Source organism: Natator depressus, chromosome 6 (assembly GCF_965152275.1).
Source record: "Natator depressus isolate rNatDep1 chromosome 6, rNatDep2.hap1, whole genome shotgun sequence".
Classification (NCBI taxonomy): domain Eukaryota; kingdom Metazoa; phylum Chordata; order Testudines; family Cheloniidae; genus Natator; species Natator depressus.
The window spans coordinates 64,458,317-64,484,275 of NC_134239.1; the positions used below are offsets into that span (position 1 = coordinate 64,458,317).

Below are 25,959 nucleotides of genomic sequence, written 5' to 3' on the forward strand. Positions count from 1 at the left end.
CGAAAGAATTTTGTAACCACACACAAGTGTTGCCTGAAGAAGGAAGGAAATGTGTGGGTTATGGACGGCCCTGTATTGTTTAAGCAAAGAATCCTGACTGCAATATCTTTGGAATTTTTGTTGTGTAATCACGGTTTCAGATGGCTGAATTGGTGATAGCTGCAGTGCTGGCCTTCCCACAGACATGTTTCCAGTCAGTGGTATAGCAGAAGGCTTTGACCCACAGGAGCCTTTCAAAGGTCTAGTGAGATAGTAATTGGAGTGGATATCTTTACCAAGACAGTAACAGCTGACTAGCCAAACCCTTTTGGCACATGACCTTCTCGTGAGAAAAGGAGCTAGGCTAGACAATGGATTTCCTGGCGGCCAGCTGGGAAAGGTTATATAATAAAAGCTTTCAGTGCTGAAAATGGCATTTGCATTCATTCGTTCTGTACCAGTGCTTTAGGTTCCCTTGTTATTGTGAGCCTAGAGCATATTTTAGTGCTGAGTGGGGAGCTTTCCCTTGTGAATGTGGGGTCTAGGTGATCAATTCCTGCAGAATTTAAAATTAAAAAAAAAAAACTTGCCCTTATAAGACCTTTTCAAATGTGATATCAAATGTAAATTAATACAGTGTTGTCTGACTGCAGACTCAGGGAGATGTCTGGTGTTTTTTGCTGCTGCTCATAGCTTTGCCAAGCAGAACAGAGTGAAATCAATGTTCTGGTCAGTTTCCCTGCTGCTGTTCAAAACCCTAAGGGCAGTAGTGACACTGTTAAATGATCATGTGAAGTTTATGCTGCTCTGCTTTGGAAATCTCTGGGTACCAGAGGCAGGCACTGGAATATGTTCAGTAAGGAGTAGGGACCCTAAAAGGAAGCCGAGGTAGGAGTAAACTAGCAAAGTCCTCTTGTTCTTTCACCTGCTCCCAACTACACTCTCAAAACAATCAGGAGGCGAGGGAAGGGGTGTAAGAGTGGAGACCTGCCCCCCTTGTAGACAGAACTCTGGAGGAGAGAGAAAAGACACATGCTCCTTCTTCCAGCAGCTGAACCAGGGGCAGCATCTCTAAACATATCAGTCGCTTGCTAACTAGCTGGCTGGTACCTTTTGGGAAATCTTCCAGAGCCTAGAATTTCTACTTTCTGGGAAAAGCTCCTATGTAAAATACATAAGTACAGAATTCTAATTTTTTTTTTTTTTGCCATTCAGCTCGTGTGAGCCATATCCCCCGGGGTCCCTGCCGGCTGCAGACACCATTTTCAGCACCATGTCAATTGGCATGGCAGCCTCTCTGCTTGGGCTCTGAACGTGACTAACGGTTTAGCTCCGTGGTTCTCAACCTGTTTACCTGTGTTATGTGGGCTGCAGGTTAAGAACCACAGCACCCTCCCAACCCCCTCCACTGTCCCCTATGCCCAGCACCACCCCCCCGACCCCTCCATAGAGCGGGGTGAGGAGTGGAGCTGGGCAACTGGAAAAGGGACCCCGTAGCACAGGACTGGACCCTGCCAGCCAGAACTGCTGGGCAGCCATAGCTGGACCCCATCTTGCAGGGCTGGGCAACCGGCAGCCCGATCCAGACCCAGGGGGGCACAAGGCCAGCCCTGCATAGCTGTGCTCAGGGGGGGAAACAGGACCAAATGGAAGGCAGTGTTGCCTCTGGCGTGTATCCAGTATGTGGGGGGAGAGGAGCACCGCCCCATGCTCCCCCAATCTCTGTCCATGGGGGAGGGGGAAGAGGTGCCAATTAATTAATTAGTTAGTCTCTAAGGTGCCATTTGTACTCCTTTTTCTTTTTGCGAATACAGACTAACACGGCTGCTACTCTGAAACCGCTCATAAGAATGTATTTGGTTAGAAGGGGACACAGTTTTCACCACAGCTGTGTAAGTGCTAAACTGGCAGCAGAATTGTATCTCTGAGCCAGTGACTGATGGAATTGAATTCTACACCCTCTGCTGCAACAAGCATGCTGTAGGATCTGTGGACCTGGCCAGCTGAGGAAAGGAAACTTTTAGGTTAAGCACGTACAAATTTTCCTAATACACATTGTGAAAGGAACATAAGACTTTGACCCAGGTGCCTTTCTAGCATCACTTATGGCGTCACTACTGGGCAATAAGAAGATAAATGCCTATGGGTTTTATAATCCTGTGACAAGCTGCTAATATTAGCCTTCATCTAGTTATATGGATTTAAGTGTTTAGTTCTTTCATCCTGCATGTAAGTGAATTGTGCTACACTCCTTCATTGCCACAGCAGATTCCTTATCTGTTGTGTAATTGTGGAGGTTATTTCTGTCAGGTTCAAGTACTCTATTAGTTTTGGTTATGATCCTAAAACCTTTACTTTATGTAAATCCACATTGTGGCAGGAGACTGTGCTTTTCTCCATTTGTTCTTTGGTATCTAAGGGCATTGGAGAATCCAATCTTTTGGGAGTCATTCTTCTGCTGTGAAAGTCTGTCTATGATTTAACAAAGGGAGTACTTGTGGCATCATAGAGACTAACAGAGGCAAATTTGTTATTTGTTAGTCTCTAAGGTGCCACAAGTCCTCCTTTTCTTTTTGCGGATACAGACTAACATGGCTGCTACTCTGAAACCTGTCTGTTTTGCTATCTAGTGTGCTTGTGTGGGTTTCTTGGTTTGTTTCTGATGGTCTCTGTTGTAATGTGACTTTGCCACTTCGTGGGATGATCTACATTTCACAGCAAAATAAAGAGAAACTGTGTGCTTCGTACTTCTATAAGGAGTGACTGAGTTTTTAATGCTTTATTCCTTCACTAAGTGGCAACTCCAAGGTCCACTAACCAAACTGAATACCCAGTTGAGAAAGTTACAAAATTCTCTAATTGCCAGTCATAGCTATAATCTCTCTTCTTTTGCATATAAATCATGCTTCATCATGAAGGGGCTCCTAAAAAAAGGAAGAATTGCCTCACCCACTGCTGAGGGCCACTGTGGGGTGGAACAGGGCAGCTGTAGTAGGTAGGTATCCCACCGTAACAGAAAGTGCCATGGGATACTTAATGACCACACATGGTCTGGGCTTCTGTTTTACAACTCATCAGAAACTCTTTACAGCACCATCTTTGATCAGAGTTCAGAAATATTCCCAGGCTAGCAAAGGCCAAGGAACACCTATATAACACTTTGGTAACCACACTACCTTACTTTACACACCTTTGATCAGCTCCAAAGGAAGCTACATCTAGCCCCTCTTAGCTGGAAGGGTGTCTGCCTATGAGCTTGGTGGAAAGAAGTAAATGAAGAAGACAATCGCAGTCTTCCTTGGGGTAGGGGTCTAGGAGGGTCATTTTGTGGTAGCTTTTCTTGTCCACATGATAGGAGAATATTTCCTGCTCTTTTGTCCTATTAAAAATGTATTCAAAGAACATTACAGCTTGGACATGAAAGTGGTTAGTTCCCTTCTAAGGAGAGCAGAGTTCTCTTGAGAACATCTACTGACAACATGGGGTTAGCAGCAGTTTTCTGTGTCCCATTGGTTATTGAGAAGGGGAAATGTGATATAAAGCAAAGAGAGACTTCTGTCACTTTTTATTTTACAAAGTGAAACCAAACATCCTACTTGTCTTGCATTTTGATTGACAATGAATAACAATGCCTGACACATTTAGAACTGCCCTTGTAGAAATCCTGATACATAGATTAAACCTGCCCCTCGATCTGGAGATGGCAATTCCCTCCTGCTGGGCTGATTTCAGTGATACGCAAATGCTTGGCTTTCTCACCTTGTGATTCTTCCCTCTTCTCTCCCCCTCTGTCCCTTCCCAGCTGAGAACAACCTCTCTGAAGAGATGTGTAAACCTAATATCTGACCTTGGCCCCTCGCACCGGTAGGCTGTGTTCAAACCCTATTTTTACACTAATAAGAGAATCTTAAAAGAAAGCTGTGCCAAGGGGATAGGCATAGCTTTCCAAACAGCTTTTACTCACCCAGGGCTGTAATATCCCCTTGGAAAGCTTGAAATTACCATTACCTAGAGTTATTTTATTTCCCTCCATTGCCTGGCACAATGCCATAAGTGTCTCATCAACGGGAGCTCCATCCACTGTTCACACTTCTACGAACAAGAATTAAACCATTATGGCCGGGGATGAGGCAAGAAGTACATAGGAATGCTGTTAAGGTTTCAGATACATAAAAAAGCCAGTGAAAATGGGGGTGTGCCATTTATCTTGTAGACATGGCTACTAGCTCCCCCTGGTTTTAGGTTGCTTAACACTTTCCATTATAAAGAATTCCTGTTACCTTTTTGAGACGGTGGTGTGCAGCAGGCCTTTGAAATTTGGCAGGAAGTAAGCCTGGGGGCCAGAGAAGGGCCTTTTCTTTGGCTGATGAAATTCTGTTCAGGTTTGACGGAGAGAAATAACTTTGGGAAATCACCATTTCCCTTCTGTAGTTCGTGTTCGTGCAGAACATGTGGGCAACATGCCACGCTGAAGGTGAGTGTTCTAATGTAAGGCTGGGCCCCCACACTGCACTAAACCCAGCAGCGGAGAATGTCTCTCTGCAAAGAGAATTAGGCCAAACTCTTCCTGACCACTGTATTCCAGACACAGCACACCGTCTCAGTGGCCCATTTCCCCTCTCTGGGGCACTACATGGAGAAGCGTTCCAAGGAATTTCACACACCCATACACTTACATCTACATACCTCCCAGAGAAAGGGGAAGAGAGGGACAAGCTGGGCTTTCCCCCAACCAAGTCTTCCTTCTGGATTCAGCACATAGCCCCAGTGGCCCACCTGGAAACCCACCCCTCTGGTGGCACCACATAGGGAAGAAGGTCCCCTAGATATTCAAGGAAGGAGTGGGGAGAAGCTGGGATGGTCCTGTAGCTCAAGGCATGCTATGGTGCTGAATGATCGGGGTTCAAACCTTGCTCCTGAGGCACGATGAGGATGGTATTGCAGTTGCACAAAATAGATTCCCCCGCACGTTTTTTAAGACCTAATGAGTTACATACAAAAAACTCAAACATTATTTATGTTGCAAAATCAAGCAGTCAAAAGCTAGGAAATTCCAGAATTTAGATGCTAAGTCATAAATGCAAAGTTTGGCTTATAGCCACATGTTCTTCATTTTCAGGGTGTCCTCTTGAGACACCCAGTGCCTGGTTTGCAGAGGTACTGAGCACTCAGCTGCTATTAGTCACTGGGAGCTGTGCATGCTCAACCCCTGTAGCATTAAGGCTGTGTGGGCTGGAAGAAGGAGCAAGGGGTTGGGAGGTGCTTAGTTCTAATTCTGCCTCTGCTACTGAGTCACCATTTGGCCTCAGGCATGTCTCTTTGTGTCTGTTTCCTGGGGTATAAAATGCAGATGGCAATACTCTTACCTCACAGTGGAGATGAATTATTAATATTTGTGAGACACTCAGATCCCATGGCAATAAGCGCCCTAGAAAAGTCAATGAGGAAATGACTAATTCTGTAATCATTGCATTGTATGCAATAAACAAGGCAGGGATCACTGAATGATGAGGATAACAATATTCAACTGCTTCATTCCGTGAGCATCATCCATCTTTTGCACTGAATGAGACCAGGGGTTTCTGGAGGGAAAACAACATGTGATCACGTAATTGAAGACTCTCTTCATTCTGATTCATACACACAAGGTTGCTTAGGTAACCTAAATTCTGGTATTTGCAAGCTTTCAACTGCTTGAGCATAACCTAACATTTTTAAAGTAAAGCTTTTTGTATATAATTTATATATTATTGCAGGTGTACATAGTATAGCCCTTCACAATAGAGAGCACACCAAACGAAGTACAACCCTGCCCAATAGGGCTTCTGATATAAAAGGCATGCATGAATACAGTGCAAAAGAATGGAGACTAGAAGAAACATTCTTAGGCAGCGGGGGTACCTCTACATTGGAATAAAAGACCCATGGAATATCTGTGGCTGGCCTGGGTCAACTGACTTGGGCTAACTTGGCTCAGACTCCGAGGCTAAAAATTGCACTGTAGATGCTCGGGCTTGGAGGCTGGATTTTGGCGTCCCAGAGCTCGGGTTCCAAAGGTCTACAAAGCAGTTTTACAGCCCTTCAACCCAAGCTAGCCGAACAAGGGTTTTTAGTTCCCATGGAGATGTACACTTAGTGCAGGGGTGGGCAAACTTTTTGGCCTGAGGGCCACATCTGGGAATAGAAATTGTATGGCGGGCCATAAGTGTTCACAAAATTGGGGTTGGGGTGTGGGAGGGGGTGAGGGCTCTGGTTGGGGGTGCGGGCTCTGGGGTGGGGCTGGGGATAAGGAGTTTGGGGTGTAGGAGGGTGCTCTGGCCTGAGATTGAAGCGTTTGGAGAGCGGGAGGGGGATCAGGGCTGGGGCAGGTGTTCGGGAAGGGGTGTAAGTTCCAGCTGGGGGTGCGGGCTCTGTGGTGGGGCTGGGGATGAGAGGTTTGGGGTGCCGGAGGGTGCTCCAGGCTGGGATCAAGGGGTTTGGAGAGCAGGAGGGGGATCAGGGCTAGGGCACGGAGTTGGGGTGTGGGGAGAGGCTCAGGGGTGCAGGTTCCAAGTGGTGCTTATCGCAAGCAGCTCCCGGAAGCAGTGCCATGTCCCTTCTTCGACTCTTACATGGAAGCGCGGCCAGGCAGCTCTGCATGTTGCCCCATCTGCAGGCACCGCCCCTGCAGCTCCCATTGGAGCACCAGAGGGGGCCATTGGAGCCCATAGGAGCTGGAGCATGAGGGCCATGTGGCTGCTTCCGGGAGCCACGTGGTGCGTCCCCCCGACCCTGCGCCCCGCCTGGAGCTCTGGAGCAGGGCCGCGCCATATCATGCGGCCCCCAACCCTGCGCCCCAGCTGGAGTGCCGGAGCAGGGCAAGCCCCAGACCCCGCTCCCTAGCAGGAACTCATGGGCCAGCTTAAAGCGGCTCGTGGGCTGAATCTGTCCTGTGGGCTGTAGTTTGCCCACCCCCGCCTTAGTGGCTAGAGTCCAGATGAAAACTGTTTAATGATACCTTACTTCTGTCACCAGGGGTTGTATTGAGCTGGTTGCTTCTCAGCAGTATGTTCCAATAGCAGATTTCTGGATCTATCAGTTTAAACTTCCATTTAAAAAGGGGCGGGGGGGAAAGGAACTTTGCTGGGAAAATACTTAGAATGTGACCCACTGCAGTCCCGAGTGTGCAGACAGACATGATGAAATAGCTTGGTGGACAAGATGCTTAAATCACCTCCCCCTGCAGATGAAGCAGGCCCTAAACTCAGAACCACTGTGATGGTGCTGTGCAGGGGAGGGGGCAGACTGCTTGAAGGGACTCCACATAGAGTCTGGTGTGGCTAGGGCAGTGCAGAGCAGTGACTGTTTAGCCTGCTACTAAGTGACTCTATACAGCTCCTGTGTAGTGGGTGTACAAGTGTTGTGCCATCTGCTCCCAAATTTCATGGTTGTAGCTATAGCACACTGTATTACTGGACTGGAGGGAGGATTCCTTCTTCCCATACTCCCCCTCTCCTCCTTCAGTCCTCTGTACAAAGCATCTGGTCCTAAGAGATATGACCTGCCCTCCCTCATCTCACTGTGGAGTGTAAGCTGTCACTTTCCAAGTTACCGTATATACTCATTCATTAGCCCGTTCATTTATAAGCCAACCCCCCCAAGATGGATAGGTAAAAATTGTAAAAACTGTATGACCCTTTCATAAGCCAACCCTAAATTTCAGGGGGTTGCAAACTTTGGCTCCTGGCCCGTCAGGTTAAGCCGCTGGCGGGTCGGACGTTTTGTTTACCTGCAGCGTTCAGAGGCACGGAGCCCCTCAGCTCCCATTGGCCACGGTTCTCCGTTCCCAGCTAATGGGAGCTGCGGGGGAACGGCGAACCGCAGCCACAGGGAACTGAGGGGCTCCATGCCTGCAGATGCTCCAGGTAAACAAAATGACAATGTATTAGATATTCAATTCAATGATGTCATGGAGTTTAAAATCATCAAATTTTGGTGTAGACCCATTTATAAGTTGACCACTGCTCTTTGATGAGTCACATTTTTACCAAAAGTATTCAGCTTATGAACGCGTGTATACGGTATGTCAGGATTAACAATTTCATTGGTGATCATTTCAAGTAATACCATCCAGTTACCCTGGGATCATGGGTGGAACTGTAGCACCATCACTCCTCTGCATGTGTCAGAAGATATGTGTATGTCAGAGATTACAAGAGAGGGTGTGGGTAACCAACTGTGGTAAAAAGTAAAGAATCTGAATTTATTCAGACCCCAAAGTGTTTTATTAAATATGAACAAACTTCCTCACTAGGATTGAGATGTTGATCTGGATTTAAAGGGAGAAGTGATGGACTCTTCTCCCCTGCATTCAGTGTTTGAGTAATGTAAGAACATTCACTTCAGTTTGATATTTTTTTTGCTATCCAGATTACTGGAGGAGGAACACCTTCAGAATAGGATGGGTTCCTCATTTGATAAGTGGTGGTAGTGGAGAGCATATCAAAGACTCAGTTATTGCTGGCAGCAATAACTGTAAGCTGCCAGAGGAGATGAAATCATAAGCAGCAAAGATCCTGTTTTCATTCCGATTTCCTCATTTTCTACTTTTTTTCCCCGTCCATGGTTATTGATTATACTGGCAGAAATGTAGCAGAACTGTCTTCGGTTTTCCACGAGGCCTTGAAATGCATTTGCCCTTTCTAACTTGACAAGTTACCATGTTGTCAGTTTGCTGCCCCACCTCCTTATGAGGCACCGTGCTTCAACTGCTCAGCCTTAGTTTTCCCCAACAAGGTTTTCAGGCAGCTCTGATGGCTTCCGGCAGAGCCTGTTGGCCAGGTTACTACAAAAATACACTCTCACACCTCTCACTCACTCACACAGAGCAGAGTCCAAAGTCAGTACGAAAACAAACACAAAGTAAGACTCTTTCTGCCAGCTGGGTTTAGCTCTGAGGCTATTTCATCTGCCTGCCCTCCCTTCTCTAAGAGCCTGCTTTTCCCCTCAAATGAGACAACTGTTTTATCTGAGGCAAAGGTCCCCAACCTGGGTATTGCTCTTATCAAATTAGATGTCTTTAAATCACCAGGGCCTGAAGAAATGCATCCTAGAATACTCAAGGAGCTGACTGAGGAGATATCTGAGCTATTACTGACTATTTTCTAAAACTAATGGAAGAAGGGAGAGATTCCAGAAGACCGGAAAAGGGCAAATATAGCGCCCATCTATAAAAAGGGAAATAAGGACAACCCGGAAAATTACAGATCAGTCAGCGTAACTTCAGCGTAACCTGAAAGATAATGGAGCAAATAATTAAGCAATCAATTTGCAAACACCAAGAAGATAAAGTGATAAGTAACAGCATGGATTTGTCAAAAATAAATCTTGTCAAACCAACTAAATAGCCTTCTTTGATAGGGTAACAAACCTGGTGGAGGGGGAAGTGGTAGATATGGTATGATCTTGATTTTAGTAAGGCTCTTTGATACTGTCTCGCATGCCATTCTCATAAACAAACTAGGGAAATCCAACCTAGATGGAGCTATTATAGGGTGGATGAATAACTGGTTGGAAAACTGTTCCCAGAGAGTAGTTGTCAGTGGTTCACAGTCATGCTGGAAGGGCATAATGAGTGGGGTCCTGCAGGGATCCGGTCTGGTTCTGTTCAATATCTTCCTCAATGATTTAGATAATGGCATGGAGAGTACACTTATAAAGTTTGCAGAGGGGTTGCAAGTGCTTTGGAGGATAGGACTAAAATTCAAAATGACCTGGACAAACTGAAGAAATGCTCTGAAGTAAATAGGATGAAATTCAATATGGACAAATGCAAAGTACTCCACTTAGGAAGGAAAATGGGAAATGACTGCCTAGGAAGGAGTATGGCAGAAAGGGATCTGAGTCATAGTGGATCACAAGCTAAATGAGAAGATTGTTAACACTGTTGCGAAAAAACCAAACATCATTCTGGAATGTATTCGCAAGAGTATTGTAGGCAAGATAGAAGTAATTCTTCTGCTCTATTCTGCACTGATTAGGCCTCAACTGGAGTATTGTTTCCAGTTCTGGGCACCAAATTTCAGGAAAGATGTGGACAACTTGGAGTGAGTCCAGAGAAGAGCAACAAAAATGAATAAAGGTCTAGAAAACATGACTTACATGAGAAGATTGATAAAACTGGGTTTGTTTAGTCTGGAGAAGAGAAGACGAGAGAGGACTTGATTAACAGTCGTTAAGGACTTAAAAGGTTGTTATAAAGAGGAGGGAGAAAAAATGGTTCTAGTTAACCTTTGAGGCTAGGACAAGAAGCAACGGGTTTAAATTGCAGCAACGGTTGGACATTAGGAAAAACTTCCGAACTGTCAGGGTGGTTAAGCACTGGAATAAATTGCCTAGGGAGGCTGTTGGAACCTCCATCATTGGAGGTTAAGAGTAGGTTAGACAAACACCTGTCAGGGATGGTCTAATACTTAGTCCTGGCATGAGTGCAGGAGACTGGACTAGATGACCTTTTGAGGTCCTTTCTAATCCTATGATTCTATAATTGATTTGAGTGGGAGGAAACCATGTTATCTCTCCATATCAAGTTGTGCAGGCTGACTAAGCCATCTGGACCTTAGAAAAAGAAGAAAAGCAATAATGAAGTGACCGTGTGGGGAGACATAGGATTAAGGACTTTATGGGCCTGTCTAGAGAGGTGTCCACACTTGAAGCAATTTACAAGTGGCACTGCTATGGATGTGTCTTAGGGTATGTCTACACTGAAAAGAAAGAGGGGGAAAAAAACCCATGGCAGCATGTCTGCACCCAAATTTCAGTGTAGATGTTCCTGCTTGGACTGGAGCCAAGGCTTTGAAACCCAGCAAGGAGGGAGTGGGTCTCAGAGACCAGACTCCAGCCTACATGGGAACATCTACATTTATTTTTAGCCCTGTAACATGAGCCCTCAGAGCCCAAGTTAGTTGACCCATGGGTTTTGGTTTTTGTCTTTTGCTGCATAGACATGCTCTACTTACCTTATTTTCTAAGTCTGTTTCTTTTGACCCTTCCTCAACTTGGTGGCTAACTTACAGTATTGGAATAAAACCTAGCATTCAGCAACTGCACTAGATTTAGTAGGGGTGAAACCCAGGCAGTGGAGCGTCATTGCAGTATTATGGTGTTTCTTCCCATTTCTAGAAACAAAAGACTTCTCAGAAGCCAGTAGGAAGAACAACGGACATGCGCCACATTTTCAGCTGAATTTTGCAAAGTCAGTACTTGCACAATTGGAGTCTTCCTCTATGCAACATCTTCATGATGGTTTCTCTCCTTTCCCCTTTTCCTCCAGTTTGCCCCCGTCCGCCGGAGCCTGAGAATGGAGGCTACAAATGCCATCCAACTCCTTGCAGTGACCCTCTGACATCTGACAGCGTCATAGAGTATGTATGTGATGAAGGCTACATGCTAAAGGGAGATTACAAATACTTGACGTGCAAGAACGGAGAATGGAATCCAGCCATGGAAATTAGCTGTAGGCTAAGCCAAGGTGAGTAATGCATTACAGCAAGTAAGGAAGGTAGCTTCCATTTTAGACTGTCTTCTCTATTATTTATTATATATTTTAATATTTGATACCTGTATTGCGGTAGTGCCTAAAGAACGCAACAAGATTGGGCCCGTTGTGCTAGGTGCTGTACAAACAAAATCAGTGGTAATCCCAGCTCACAGTGTAAAAGCAGAACACCTCTCCTACATTCCTCCTTTCAAAGTCCAGCCCATGTTCTTTAACAGAGAAACATGGCCTGTGAAGATGTGCTTCTGGATGCAGATCTCCATCATGGTTGAGTGGCGGCTCCTCTATTAGCCTGCTGAGACAATAGATTCCATCTTGCCATATTAGAGATAAGGGGGCAGTAAGCTGCTCTATCATGTGCGCTTTCAGTGCTGCCCCTCTGGCTCCTGGCAAGCTGACAATACATCATCCACCTTGTCTTGTCTCTCTAATATCCTGGGGACCAACAGGGCTACAACAATATTGCAGACTGTGTCTGTGTCTGTCTGTTTTTTCTTCTTCACCAGTGCTTTCTAACACCCATTTTTGGAGGGGCTGCTTTATTTGCTTTTGGAGCTTGCAGTCTGCTGCAGCGCAGAGCTCCATGGTGCTGTTTGTTTGGCCTGGCCTGATGGATGTTGCTGCTGATTTCTGTTTTCCTTCTTTCCAAATGGAAATTGACAGCTTTTGTTATGTGAGGCTTTCCCAAGCTGGACAGGAATTCCTCTCCCATGACAGGAAAGTAAAGCAGTCTGCAGAAAAATATTTGTTATACAGCTGTAATTTTATTGTCTATGTTTAAGGATTTCTGGTTTTAAAAAAACATACATACCCAATAAAAGCTGATGGAGGGAGGAGCCCATATGCAGGTGGAATGACTCAGCAGCAACAATTGGAGTCAAATTTTTCCTCCAGGATTAGTGTTTATAACACATTTTGCTTTCTGGCTTAACTTAATCAGAAAGCAAACAGAAAAGCACCCCTTCTTGGAGTTCACCCGAGCTCTGTGGCCACTAGAACCTACTGTACTATTCCCAAAGATGCCCTTTTCCTTCCTGGCCACTCTTACAGCCCTTACTCTAAGCATCTGTGCCAGGGGAGGGGGAAGTGGAATTCACCTGCGACCAGGTAGAACCTGAAAGCACTCTGAGTTCAGTGTGGGATTGTAAGAATTACTCTGTTCTTTCCCATTCCGCTTCCTCCCTCAGTCCCAGTCCATGCAAGAAAACCCTTCACCGTGACAACTCGCCATGCTTGGACAGCATTCCTGCATGATGGCATTTTGCCCACTCCAGGACTGCAAGTAGCAATGTGAATGGCAATGACCACGCGGCTCTTCTCTAGTATCACCGGTGATGGGTTAATACCACACATGGCCTGGGTTGACCAGAAATATAGGGCCTCAAGTCACTGGTGGAAGGGTAGTGACTTGAAAAAGCCAGTGAGAAATGAGGAAACTGCGTTAAGACCATGGGCTTCAAAGCAAACAATCACATCTTAATCCATCTTCGGGTGTCGCACCGCTTCACAGAAAATGCAGCCATACAGGAACATGATGTGAAGATCTTGTCTACACTAAGTACCTATTGCTGGGTGTGACTCTAGAGGACACAGTGAATTGTAGCAAAATGGAAGTTTTGCTTAACTGGGGTTCAGTTAAATGGGGATGTCCTGTATATGAAGCATGTAAGAGCATTGGCCAGTGGACCTACAAGCATTGCAGGGAGGGATAGTACACAAGACTTTAGTCATCACTTAAATGGGTTAGGGGATAGAAGCAACATACAGGCAATTACACAGTGTAGAGAGGGAGAAGACCTCTTAGGCTGTCTGAGTTCATCTCCTTGCCAGTACAGGATTATTCCCTACTACATGTTTGTTAGGCTATGTCTACACTAGCACTTACTGTGGGACCTACCTAGCGCCAGTGTAGAGAGTGCTATGTTGGCTTCTCCTGCCGACATACCTACCGCTGCTCAGCTTCCTTGTCACACTTTACCTGTGCTAACACAAGCCATGGGGATTCCACTACTTTCCTTGGGGTGGACTCTTCCACTGGCTAAGAATTCCTATTAACAGGGAGCTTTTCCTGCTGTTCAGCCTAAAACACCCCTTCTGTCACGCTAAACAATTCTCTTCCTTCCTTATTGTCATCAAGCCTCTTTGTAGTTGTTGTCACGGAGTGTGGGGAAGTTTGGGCCCTGCACCCCTCTTCCTGGGATTCACTGTGACTCTCAGCCAGCCAGTAAAACAGAAGGTTTATTGGACAATAGGAACACAGTCTAAAACAGAGCTTGTGGGTACAACCAGGACCCCTCAGTCAAGTCCTTCTGGGGGGCAGGGAGCTTAGACCCCAGCCTTGGGGTTCCCTGCGTTTCACCACCCAGCCCAAAACTGAAACCAAACCCCCCCAGGAGGCTCTCTCCTGCAGCCTTTGTCCAGTTTCCCAGGCAGAGGTGTTACCTCCCCCATCTCCCCCCTGGCTCAGGTTACAGGCTCTCAGGTATCCCATCTCCAATGAAACTCCCCTGCCACATTCCCAGGTCAACACTCCCCCCTCCCTGCTGCGTCACAGTTGTCACTTAGCCAAACTAAATGTATGCATTTAACTCATCCTCTCCTAAATCAACCCCTTTAGCCTCCTTCCCCCCTTCTATTGCTCTTCCCTGACACTCCCTCCATTTTTCAGAGGACCCTTGTATGTACCTTCTTCACATGATGGCTGTTCTGAGGCATGAACCGTTTAATTTGTTTCTTTTGGCTTTGTAGATAAAGATTCGCCCCCGACAATCGGGGTCCCCACCCTCTCCATAGTGGCCTCCACAGCAAGCTCAGTAGCTCTGATCCTTCTCTTAGTTGTGCTGTTCGTTTTGCTGCAGCCAAAGCTGAAGTCTTTTCATCACAGCAGGTGAGCTCAGTGGGGGAAAAGTTTCAACAGAGGGCAGGGGCTGGGGGATGTAATATTTATTTACATGTGCCGTCCACAAGGGTGTTGGGTTTGTCTCCTCTTTCTGTCATCTTAACCCCATCACTCTTCTTTCCTTTCTCTGTCCTGTTCTTCTGTTTTTCTCATTTCCTTTTTTCATCCTTTTTGTGCTTTTCTTCATCACTCTTTCTTCAAGTCTGTTGCTTTGTTGGGGTCTGCTGGGTTTCTGTATAATCTCCTCATGTCGTGTTGAGCAGGGTCTGGTTTTAATGGCCATAACTTCTCATCCCTTTCCTTTAAATAAATTTACTGCTGGCAAAAGATGCCATCGGGTTGATGACACAAGAAAAGAGACTGTTCTTCTCATTCACAGAATAGATGTGATACTGGCAATCTTACCACAGGCTTCCACTGCCCTGCCAATGTACCTCAGCCCTTATCTGGAGAGGGTTTAGTCTCCAGCTCCTGTCAGGCTTTGGTCTGTCCATTAAAACTTCCCGTTGTTGACATCAGTCAGCACTAATGTGTGCTGGTGTTTTTTTGTGATGTGAACATAGTCTATTGGAAACTTGGCGTGACCCCCCAGATTCACTTCCCGTAGGACAGCATACTGAATAGAGTTGAGGAAAGGGCTATCCCCTGCCCTATTTAAACCATGGGCCTCACAAACTCAGGACATAGTGGAGCTGTGATTTTTTTTTTTTTTTTTTAATTTCCCCCCACCCCCCATGCACCCATTACTTTTAGCTGCCCCACTTACGCATCTCCAGTGGCGAGGCACAGGCAGTATTATGGGTGGGAAGAGGTCTGTGGGTGGCACAAAGTGTCCATGGGCTTCAGGAAACACAGCATTTGTGCACTGTGAAGCAGTGTGCCCAGCACTTGTGTACTGCTCCTCCTGGAGATCCCCTGAACTTGGATACAGCAATGGTATTGGGTGGTGCTCTGCTTCTCATTTTCTGTGGCTACTGTTCTCCCATTCCACCTGATCTATTTGCTATTCTATTTCTGTGCTTCTAAATTTTAAATGTAAGATGTTATCCAAACCCTGTTGGACTGTCCTCTACTTCAGCCTCCTTCCTTTTCCAGTGCTGGATGATTACCAAGGTAAGAGCCTGTGGATTTACATCTGCCCCTTCCCCTGCCAGTGCCCAGCTCATTTAAGAGATCCCTCCGTTGCTTCTGTGGCTGTGAATTGTGCTGATATCACTAAATAAAGTACTGACCAGCCAGAGTAAATTAATTATTCAGGAGCTTCTGACGTATGTGCACATCTCTGATTATCCCTGCTGCGGGGAGGGTGGGGGGGAATAAAAAAAGTACAGGACATTTGCCCTCCTGACCTGGGAAAAGACAGCTGTACATGGAGGAGGGGAGGGTCCCACATTTCAACTGCTGCCATTGCCAGCGGTGTGTACTGTGCTCTGCTGCCCTTCCTCCGGGTGGGCACAGATTGGTCTTCTGAGCCAGTCACTGCTGCTCCTTAAACAGCTGGCAGGGTGGCTGTTGAGCAGCAGGGCATTTTCTCATTTGAGGGCACAGTTCTGGAGCATGCCCTTGTCTTCTGCAGGGCCAGCCACTGTTAACAGGAGAACTAGTGTGTGGTCACTGGCATGGCAGCACAAGGAGGTGACTGCTTTTCATGGGGTGTTGGTAAAATTCAGTCCTTCTCCCCCTGAACAGGTCACTGTTGAGTGGTGGAATTGGGTTAAGGAAAGGTTACTTCATGGCTCATTGGCGTGGTGGGGGGCTCACAGACACACAGAGCTATTGGTCTGTATATACGCCCTAAATTAGCTTTTTCCTCTTGCAAGACGTGATCAAGGTGTATCTGGGGATCAGGTCTCCATGATGGTGGATGGTGTCCAGGTGGCCTTGCCGTCCTATGAAGAAGCAGTCTATGGCAGCGCAGGGAACTGCATTCCGCCCTCGGATTCACGAGTACAGATTGTGCTGTCAGAGGGAGCTGGGCAGAGTGGAACAAGTGAGATGCAGCAGCAGCAGGACCAAGGGGCTCGGGACTGCTTCGTTGGAGAGGACGAGGCCCCAGGACGCTCTGGACTGTGTGAAGCCAGTGGCTCTCAACGCTCTGAAACTGTTCTCGTACACCAGGCCACCACCTCTTCCTGGGTAGCTGGCATGGCTAGCAGTAGACCTATGCACAAAGATGCTCAAGACTCAGAAAGCAGTGATATACAAAGCCTTTTATCACTTACTTCCTCGGAGGAATACACAGACGGTACGTGATGTGAACAGGGAATACTGAATGAGACACTAATGTGAATAAGAATAGTCGCCGCAGTGAAGCTAGCTAGGATGAGAATTATAAGGGCCATTGATTCTTGTGCTTAAGGGCACAAGCTGGTCACCAGCTGAGTGTCAAAGACATTTCCCTACCTCCACTGTACAGTGTTATGTAATTAAATGCATACTGGGGGCTGTACATCTTCCTCCAAAGCATCCAGCATTGGCCTGCATCAAAGGCAAGATGCCAGACTAGGACCACGGGTCTGTTCTGCTCTTGTGCTTCCTCTGGTCTTTATCAAGTCATTGGCAAAGAACTTTCTCCCCACCCGCAGCAGTGCCATGAAAATGCAGGGCAGTCCTATTTAGGGGCAACTGCTTGTTGGAGGGGGGCACTTTTTTGAAAATGAGCACTTTACAGTTCTGGGGCTCCTCCATTTGGGGCACTGTAACTGGCAAGGCAAGGGACTGGCTAGCATAGTGCATAAAGCACTACAGACCCAGAGCACAAGTCTAGTTTGAAGTCCTAAGAAGAATGAGTTATGATGGTCTTGTGCCTCAGTTCTGTAGCGGACAGGAGTCCACATAACATGGACCAGCCCTCTGAGTTTTCTGGACTCTGCGAAAAGAAAGGCCTTACAAGGACAGAGCTGATATGGAGACACAACAAAGCTTTGCTTCTGTAGAGGTTAGACCTGCTAGGTCAAGAAGCATAAATGGCTTGTGGATAGCACAAAGCAGAACTTTATTTTCCATTGCTGCAAGCCCTATAATAGTCAGTAACATGACTTGGAACCCTACTCAACAATAAAACCTCAAAGGTTATTTCCCCTACAGGGAGGGAAATACCAGATTACCAGATATGGGAGGAAAACCTCAAACATGGGTAGCAGAGTTTGGGGATAGTGTTGCCAAAAGCTGATCCAGTGGGCCTTTCAGACTGTGCAGAAATAGGCAGACAATCCATGTGTGCTGCAATGTATAGCACTGCTTTTAAATCTCTGTTTAAAGCACCTCTCAGTGGGGCAAACTGCTATAATCCAGAAGCTGGGAATGGGCGACGGGGTGTCTCACTTGATGATTACCTGTTCTGTTCATTCCCTCTGGGGCACCTGCCATTGGTCACTGTCAGAAGACTGGATACTGGCCTAGGTGGACCTTTGGTCTGACCCAATATGGCTGTTCTTATGTTATAAGGAAGACTAATCAAAAGGGTAGCTTACTGGGTCAAGATCATGCTGAAGCTACCTAACTCCCACCTACAGGGGAACTTGCACTGGCTGTAGTTAAAGGTTAACTTGCCACAGGCCTATTTGCAGTCACCTGCTGCTGCTAGGCTAAGGCAATAAGAAACTCCTGATCTGTAGGGAGGCTGCTGGAGGGCTTGGGGAGAAGCGCTGCCTGGTGTCGGAGGGCGAATGCTGCACTACCATTGTAGGAGATTGTGTGTGTCTGTAGTGGGATGTGGGAGGGGCTGTAACATATGCCCTGTCTGTGCACTTTGCTGCCACCTGTTAGAAGTTCCATAGAGTGACCAATGTAAAGTCTGACCTCTTTCTTTTCCCGTCCAGATACTCCATTGTTGAAGGAAGCATGAGGCCTGCTGCACTTGTTTAGCCTTCTCCCTCTTGGTTCCCCCTCTTCTTCCTTGGGATGCAAGCATTCTGTGCAGCCTTCCCCACCTTCATGAGCTGGGCCCTGGATACCTCCAAGCAGAGACCCTTCAGCTGAAGATCCAAAGGATATTGCCAGGTTGTCTCCTCGATGCGCCATTCGGGTTGGTGCGGTGTCAGCCTTCCCATTTCATCTGCATTAGGAGCTTGAATAATGTAATGGATTTGAGCTCCTCCCTCTTCTTCCCTCCCTGTGCCAGATGTTTGACAGCAGCGTCTGGAGAGCTGCTGCTTACTTGTGCCTTTCTCCTTCCCACACTGGCTTGTCGCAGCTTCTCACAGGCCTCACTAGCTGTTCAGCAGCCCAGAGAGCAGCGACCAAGAACTGCTTGCTCGTTGGGTGCAGACATAGTTTATATAAAGGCCTTTCTTCCAGTATCCTCCTGGTGACTAGGGCAGGACAGAATTCTCCAAGAGGGATGAACCTGGGCTTGGGAAAAGTTCCAATATGGGTAATTTACACTATCCAGCAGTGCTCATAGTTTTTAAAAATAAAGTGGTATATTCTGTAACTTGGCTGCATATTAACAGTTAGGCATCACTGGGTATTGTAAAGGCAGAGAAGTCTGACATCTTTTACAAGATTTTTGGAAACGCCTGAAGATTTTTCTCTTCCTCCCCTTCATGCCTTTTTTGTTATCCCTCATCTTCCCCCCAAAATATACATACACCTTTGATATAGCAGACTGTCTCTCTGCAAGATTCCATTCCAGAAAATCCCACTGTCTCGTTCTTTCATTGACCTCACAATCCACTCGGTTTTTGTGTTTCCTGAAGTCTAGGGCTGTGTCTACTCTGAGGAAAATGTACCAGTTCCTTTCAGTGCTGGTCTAGCACAGGGGCAGCTCCTGGTGCTAAACTCCTGGAGAATTTCTTCAAAAGGCTAGTTGTAGACAAGGCCTAGAAGCAAGAAAACTTGCAGTACAACCCTGATTTTCTGATCTCCAGTTAACCAAGCCTGTGTTAACTGCAGGTTAGTCACATTCTGCTGACATGGTGTGCCATGTTTGTGGCCCAGTTTATCCAAAGGCCTGTTCTTTTGCAGGTGTCGGGTGTCTGACACGGCTTTAAAAATATCAGGTTTTCCTGCGTAACTGCTTGGGTTTGCCAGCCACGAACAACTTTTAACTTGACATGACAGTAAAAATGGAAAAGTCCTTTAGAAACATTGTCCCTTACTCCCTCAATTTTCCAGGAAACGTAAGGGCTTTTAAAGATGTTCTCTGGATTCATTGGCCCTTTTTTATGTTTGCGGTTTTGTCAGCAGAAATATTAACATTGTCAGCTAATGCTGGGGTTTGTGGTTAGCATCCTCGATTGCCTGGCAAGAGATACCACAATGCAGGGTACTCGAGTACAGCATCACACTTCCTAAATAGTTGCACCATGTCTTCAGAACCTTAAATGGAAAGAGTTGTGCTGCTGTTTTATCCTAATGGGACCTCTTTGTGCATTTGGAGCTGCTCCCACGTGTGGGCCTCTTCTTCATGGGGATGGGGAACGGTGTGTTCACTAAAACCCCTCCTGAAGAGTGGAGTTGACACAGTTGGGTTGCGTGGCCATTGTGGAGACAACAGAGCAGTTTTTAAACGGTTACCTGAAGCAGGACACTCCCTAATCCAGAGCATGAGTTTTAATGACTCTCTTGACAGGGCTGTCTTAAAATAAGCCTAGGAATACATTTCTTGTCCCTTGTGTATGTAGGGCCTGGTGTGACATACTGGAGGTTGTTACATGTGTCGTTTCCTGAATGAATGGTGCTGCATAGGGACAACTGTGTCCCATGGCCAAATGCATGTTTGGGGCTTGGTGGTGGATTTAAAGGAGTTAAGCAGGGAAGACAAGGGAACAGCTTCCCTAGAGTTGGTTCCAGCAGCAGTGCTTAGCCCCTCAAAAAAAGGTCTGTGGAGCTCATTAGTTGGACTAAGGTAAAAGGGGCGGGGGGTGGAGGTGTGCATGCTCACCCCAGTACCGTAGTCAGGTGGTCAACCAACAGTTGCCCCAAAGGGAAGCCAGTGAATTTGTATTTGAAATGGAGCGAGCAATGAGACGTGGCTTTACTCAGCAAGTTGTGACTTCTGGGTGAATACCTCAGCCCCTCTTTCTCTCCCCTTTTATAATTGTACTCCCTACCCAGAGCAGTGACTATATTAGAATACTGAGTGTTATATAACACTTTAAAATGGATTATTGCTACAGTAACTGAGGTTAAGCTCCAGCTGCAGTGGGCAGGGATTGGCTGCAGTGTATAGCCAGCAACCTGCCTCCCCTGCTCATTAAATTCCCTAATGCATTTGCCTGTTAATTCCCAGGACAGCTGTAACAGTGTGTGTGTGTATATGGGGGAACAGCTCTGTTTTCCCCCATCCCTTGTATCTCTTAAATTAAGTCACAAGAATTGTTTTAAAGAGACACTGTCAAGTTAAAAATAGTATATTTTAAACAAACTTCTTTACCTGTTCAACACCCGAGGTTACTGCAAGAATTTGACAAATCCAACTTCCACTATCCTTGGTGGTTTTGTTTCTGTCTCAGTTTGGACAATAAAAAACAAACTTGTTTCATTTCCAGCTTAATGGTGCTGCAGTATTTGGCTTTCAGACTGCAGGCATAAATGTATTAGTTTGTAAACCGTTTCCATTGGAATTTAAAGAAAATCAACATGGAAATATTTCTACTCTTAGTTTTAAAATTGTTCTTCTACAAAATCACATGTTTGAAATAAGTGTCCCTATAACCTGGTCTCTCACTTCTTATCAAAGTGCAAACACTGACCTTGTTTTCTTCTCAAACAAATAGAAAATAGAATGAATTGCTCTCTAATTAGCTTAAGGTTCCCTGGTAACCAAAGCTGACATCCAGCAGCCTGGGTGCAAAGGCCAGGTGCCACACTTTTCAGCTGACAGAAGAGCATTCTCTTAGTGAAGCTGGAATTTGATCCCAGGGCCTGACCTTGCTCTGAATGCTGAAACTGACAGCCATGTACCCAACAGAGAGCGCATAGTGGCTGTGTCCACTAACCCTGACTCACAATAGTGTGGTTAGCCACCAGTCTGAGGGAAATAATCAACTGGGGAAAAACAACAGAAGAAGGGGACCTTAATTTTGTTTTAGAGTCCCCCAGAGTTTCTTTCCCAGGAGGGGAGGGGTATGGGGAGAGGGAAAAGATGTGGCTGTAATCTTAATAATCAGCAGAAATAGACAATCGATGTCTCTTTGATTTTAAGAGGATAAAACAGCAGCTACTGATACTGGCTTTTCATGGGGGGATCTAATTGTAGCCTGCTGGCTGGTAATCTCTGATGCCCCTGGATGCTTTGGCGGTTGCAGAAAAGCAGCACGTCACTTTCTTCTGTGGAAACATCCATGCAGACTAGAGACATTAAATCCCATGCAAGCCGGAACAAGCAGAAACAGCTTTTGGATTCTTGTGTTTCACCTTCCCAAGCATTCAGCTTTAGAGTTTACTTTCATATAAAATGAGAGAGAATGAGGAGGGGAAAAACCTGTTTAAAATCCAGCAGATAAGTTTTCAAAAAGAAAAAACAACCCTTTTTCTTTCTCTTTACTGAGCAACACGTGGACCATTACCTGCATACCTTTAAAGTCTTAGGGAGACTTGAAGGGGCAGAAATCAATTTCTGGGGAAGGAAGAGAGCTAGAAAGATAAGTGAGATGCTGCACACTCAGAACTCCCATTTTAGTAAGAACTGCAGAACTCAGCCTTAAAGAACCCTTGCTTATGAGCTCTCCCATAACTTGTTAGCATTAAGTTGGAGTGAAGAATACCGCATTTCGTGCTGGAATCATAGACCAGAGTAGTCAAAAGGAGACAGTCCCCCTATAGCATTCCCAGCATGGTGCAGTTTTGTGTTGTCTTACACATTCTGTACCCTGAAATGCTTAACAAGAATATTCAAATGATTTAATTATACCTGAAAATTAAAAATAGTACTTATTAAAAGTATAAGGGGGTACAAAACCTAACGGGATGCTGTTAGGAGAAATTTACAAAACACTATGTGCAATAGAAACTCTTCCATGATTTCTTTGCTATTCCAATTGAAAGGGTTTTTGTAGTTGTGTTTTAAACAAGGATATTCCTCTGCTCTGTTTGCAATTCAAATATTACAGTACCAGGCTAGTGTGGGAGATCCAAAAAGTGAAACTGACTACAAATGAAAGTGAATTGGATTGGTCTCTTCTCAGTGCCGAAATTATGAAGTGCAAGGTGAATTAAAAGCAAACTTTAATCATGTCAGTGTTAGAATAATGTAAAGGGATTAGTAACAGGTAAGGGAACTTTGGTGGTTTGTTTTTGGTTGTTTTTTTAAATAAGGGCCTGACTCCTGCGGGTGGAAGGAGCAAGGTTCTGTAGCGTTCTCCTCCTTCGTAGGACTGCTGCACAATTAGAGCTTTGTGGCTCTGGGACGGAGCAGAGCCAGAGGATTCCCATCCTTTTAAACCAACAGCAAACTTGCAACATAAAATTACACTCTGTGAGCATCATCTTACGTACTTCCTCTTGGAAGTGAACTCTCTCAGGGTGTCCCCATTTAACAATTCAACAACTTAGCAGGGTTTTTATGCATCTGGAGGGGTGACTTGCCCTCACAGCACATGGAGTAATTTGGGAGAGAAATATTGACATTATTCTAGAAGGAAATACAAGACTCCCCGAAGTGTGGAGAATTTGGGTTGATTTGAATTGGGACTCAGTGAGCGCAGTAAGTTCTGCTGTAGGACATAAGCTGGGCTGGGAGATCATTCCTGTGAGTACAGAAGAGAGAGCACCTAGAAAACTTGGGGTGAGTGAGTAGGAGCTGTTATTAAAAACTCTGGCAGGCCCTGTAGGTGTCTCAAACTATTGGGTGCAAATGCATATAATGGTGAGCCCATAAAGAAGGGTTCACTGTGCCTAGATGATCAGATACTAAAAACCAACGACTCCGCCATGTAAAAAAGTGGAGACGCAGCAAGATAGAGATGTTTAGATTTCCTTGCTGATCTGTTTACAACATGTCATGTTGTTAAACTGATTTTTCAAATTAGTTTTTATTTTTGGACAGCAATTGTTTTATTAATATTCTTCACTTCACACAGCCTGGACAGCAGAACTAGTATAATCGGTTTCACTTCCTGGTTCTCTCACTAGCACAATAAATTTCATCCTGAAAAGAAGGAACTGCTGATTAAATTTGAAAACATTTGTTCACAGAAACTTGTAGTTAAGAAACTTCAGTTCTCTCTGTAAAAGGCCTTGGGAATGCAGAGAGGCTGCCTAAGGCTGGCTTCATTTGAGGGAGTGTTTTTATATTGGGAATGAATTTTCTGCCAACATTTCAGAACCTTGTGAAAAAAACAAAACAAACCCCAAGAATGATTGTCCTGCTCTCACCGCTCCCGGGACAAAGCATGCAAGTCTCCGGGACCTCTCTTCAGAGAGCTCTGTCCTACATACTGCTTCTAACTTGGCCTTCTGGAGAACTTTAAGAGGTTACATGTGGTTGCACCAGAGTGGATGTGTCTGAATTAAATTGATGCTCTTCTATTTTAACATATGCTTCTTGCTTCTGTCCAAGGGTGAGCCAAGGAGAGGGGCAATCTAATTCTGCTGGAAAGTAATGCTTTATTTTTGATTCTCAACTTTACATAAGAGTTCAAACCAAACACGAAGCTGAACTGTCTGTGGAGCAGACACTGTGTGATGGAGTGAGCACACTGCAGGTAGTTACAGATAGCGAAGCTTGGTTGCCTTCAATGCATTAATTTGTTTTCTGGTTTTTATCTGAGTTACACCACTATGGAATTGTGTGCGGAATGGTACTCCTAGATGTGGGATTTTAAAACAAATGAAACGTAATTGATGCTGTGCAGGATGTCACTCAATCAGTTTTATTTTTGCTTTTCTGGTCTCCTGTACATTGCAGTGGGTGTGAAGATAGTATTTTAATATTTGTACAAAGTTTAATTTAATTTTAATTGTTCTATGTATATAACTGCATTTCTAAATTAAAAAAGTTCTTTTGAAGTGAGTGTCTAACCTCTGGGGTGTGCTTTTTTAAAAAACATGCTGTCCTTTGGTCTCGTGCTGTTTGGCTGGAGTGGAGAAACCAGCCAGCAGGTTATCTGATGATACTCTACACTTCTTTAGCACCTTCCATCTGGGGATCTCAAAGCATGTTGCAGACAACGAATGAAGCTTTACCGCAAGTGGGAGCTAAGGGGGTACTGTCCCCATGTTACATAGGAGCAGACTGAAGGAGGGAGTGGTTACGTATCTTGCCTAAGGCTACACTGGTTCTGTGGCAGTCTCAGGAATTAGAGTCCCTAGCTCTTGAATCCCAGTCCACGCCTGTAAATAAAGACAACCCACAATCTATAAAACTGACACAGTGGGTTCTATGCTCCCAGCCTAAAACTGTACGGAAGGAAGCCTAGATCTGCACAGCCTTTTTGCACATACTTCTGTCATGTCATTCTTCCTAGGCGGTGGGAGAGCAGTGGAATTCCCAGGGGTGACGTCACCAGTTTCTGCCCAGCATCCATGGGGAAATGGACCTATTCTCACCAATTTTGTCCCATTTGTATTCCCCCAAGGCCTCATTGCTGCTAGTGTCTTCCAGGTACCCGCTCATATCCACTATAAATTCTGCTGCCCAGAACAAGCCTCTGCCATGGGGAATGGATGTTCCTAGCCTCCTCTCCCTGTCCCCACCCCCTTAGCTGAGTGGAGCCCAGCTTGTGCCTAGCGGCCACAGGTGGTTGTGCAACTGCACAGTCACCTTTTCCATGCATACAAATAGTAGGGCCTGCTGGATAACTTTCAAAAAGTAGGGCCCGGTCTTTCCCCTAAATAATACATACGGGGTGGAAGGTGAACGGGCAAAGTGACTCTGGAAAGGTGGAGGGTGAAGGAGTGGGAGGAAGGAAAACTCCAAGAAGAGTGTGGTGTTCATTGAATGTGGTTGGGTGGATCTGCCAGTGAAACAACTGTTGGTATTGAGTGGACTTGGTTTGGGAGAGATGTAATGAAGACTACTGAGCTTGCCTGGTATAAATTAGCTTTAGCCTAAGCACAGGTTGAGATACCTTGATCCCAGCACCAGATTCTCTTAATCTCCTGACAGATTGGAGGGGGCCTAGATTTCCTGAGACAAACTCCAGGGCCATTGTCTGGTGCAGTTTTTATATATACCCATCCCTATTTGCTTTCCGCATATGCCATGTGGTGTAGAGTTCTGATCCTGCACGAGGATGCCCTGCTCTAATCCCATCTGATTTACTAACTTGCTGCATGATCTTGAACAAGGCACTTTGCTTCCCTCTACTATTAATTGCTTTAGCATCATGTGTGTTCATGCAATTTACAACTGCATGGGAACACTGGGTTAGGAGCCTAGGGAGCTTCTACATCCTAAATTAGCAGATCAAAACCCATTAAAAACTGTGGCACAAGAGCAGGCAGCAGTGACAAACCAGCCATGGAGGGAAGACACTTGGTGTGATTGGCTGCCTTTTCCAAGATACAGAGGACAACACAAAAGGCCCCAATTCACAAATGGGGAAAAGAGAAAAGGGGAGATAGGCAGAGCGTTGTGCATAAAGTAGGACTGGAAGAA

General features: G+C 45.7%; 1 protein-coding gene across 2 annotated transcripts in view; it reads left to right on the plus strand.

Annotated features, from left to right (window-relative positions):
* Positions 1 to 24,367, plus strand: part of SUSD6 (sushi domain containing 6) — a 125,829-nt gene extending 101,462 nt beyond the window's left edge. For both annotated transcript variants that reach the window (XM_074955552.1, XM_074955551.1), the window contains exons 3-6: positions 11,291 to 11,488; positions 14,264 to 14,402; positions 16,235 to 16,659; positions 18,236 to 24,367. In XM_074955552.1, the coding sequence (XP_074811653.1) occupies positions 11,291 to 11,488; positions 14,264 to 14,402; positions 16,235 to 16,659; positions 18,236 to 18,261 (788 nt within the window). In that variant the 3' untranslated portion in view covers positions 18,262 to 24,367. The remainder of the gene's footprint in view (positions 1 to 11,290; positions 11,489 to 14,263; positions 14,403 to 16,234; positions 16,660 to 18,235) is intronic.
* The last annotated feature ends 1,592 nt before the right edge of the window (positions 24,368 to 25,959 follow it).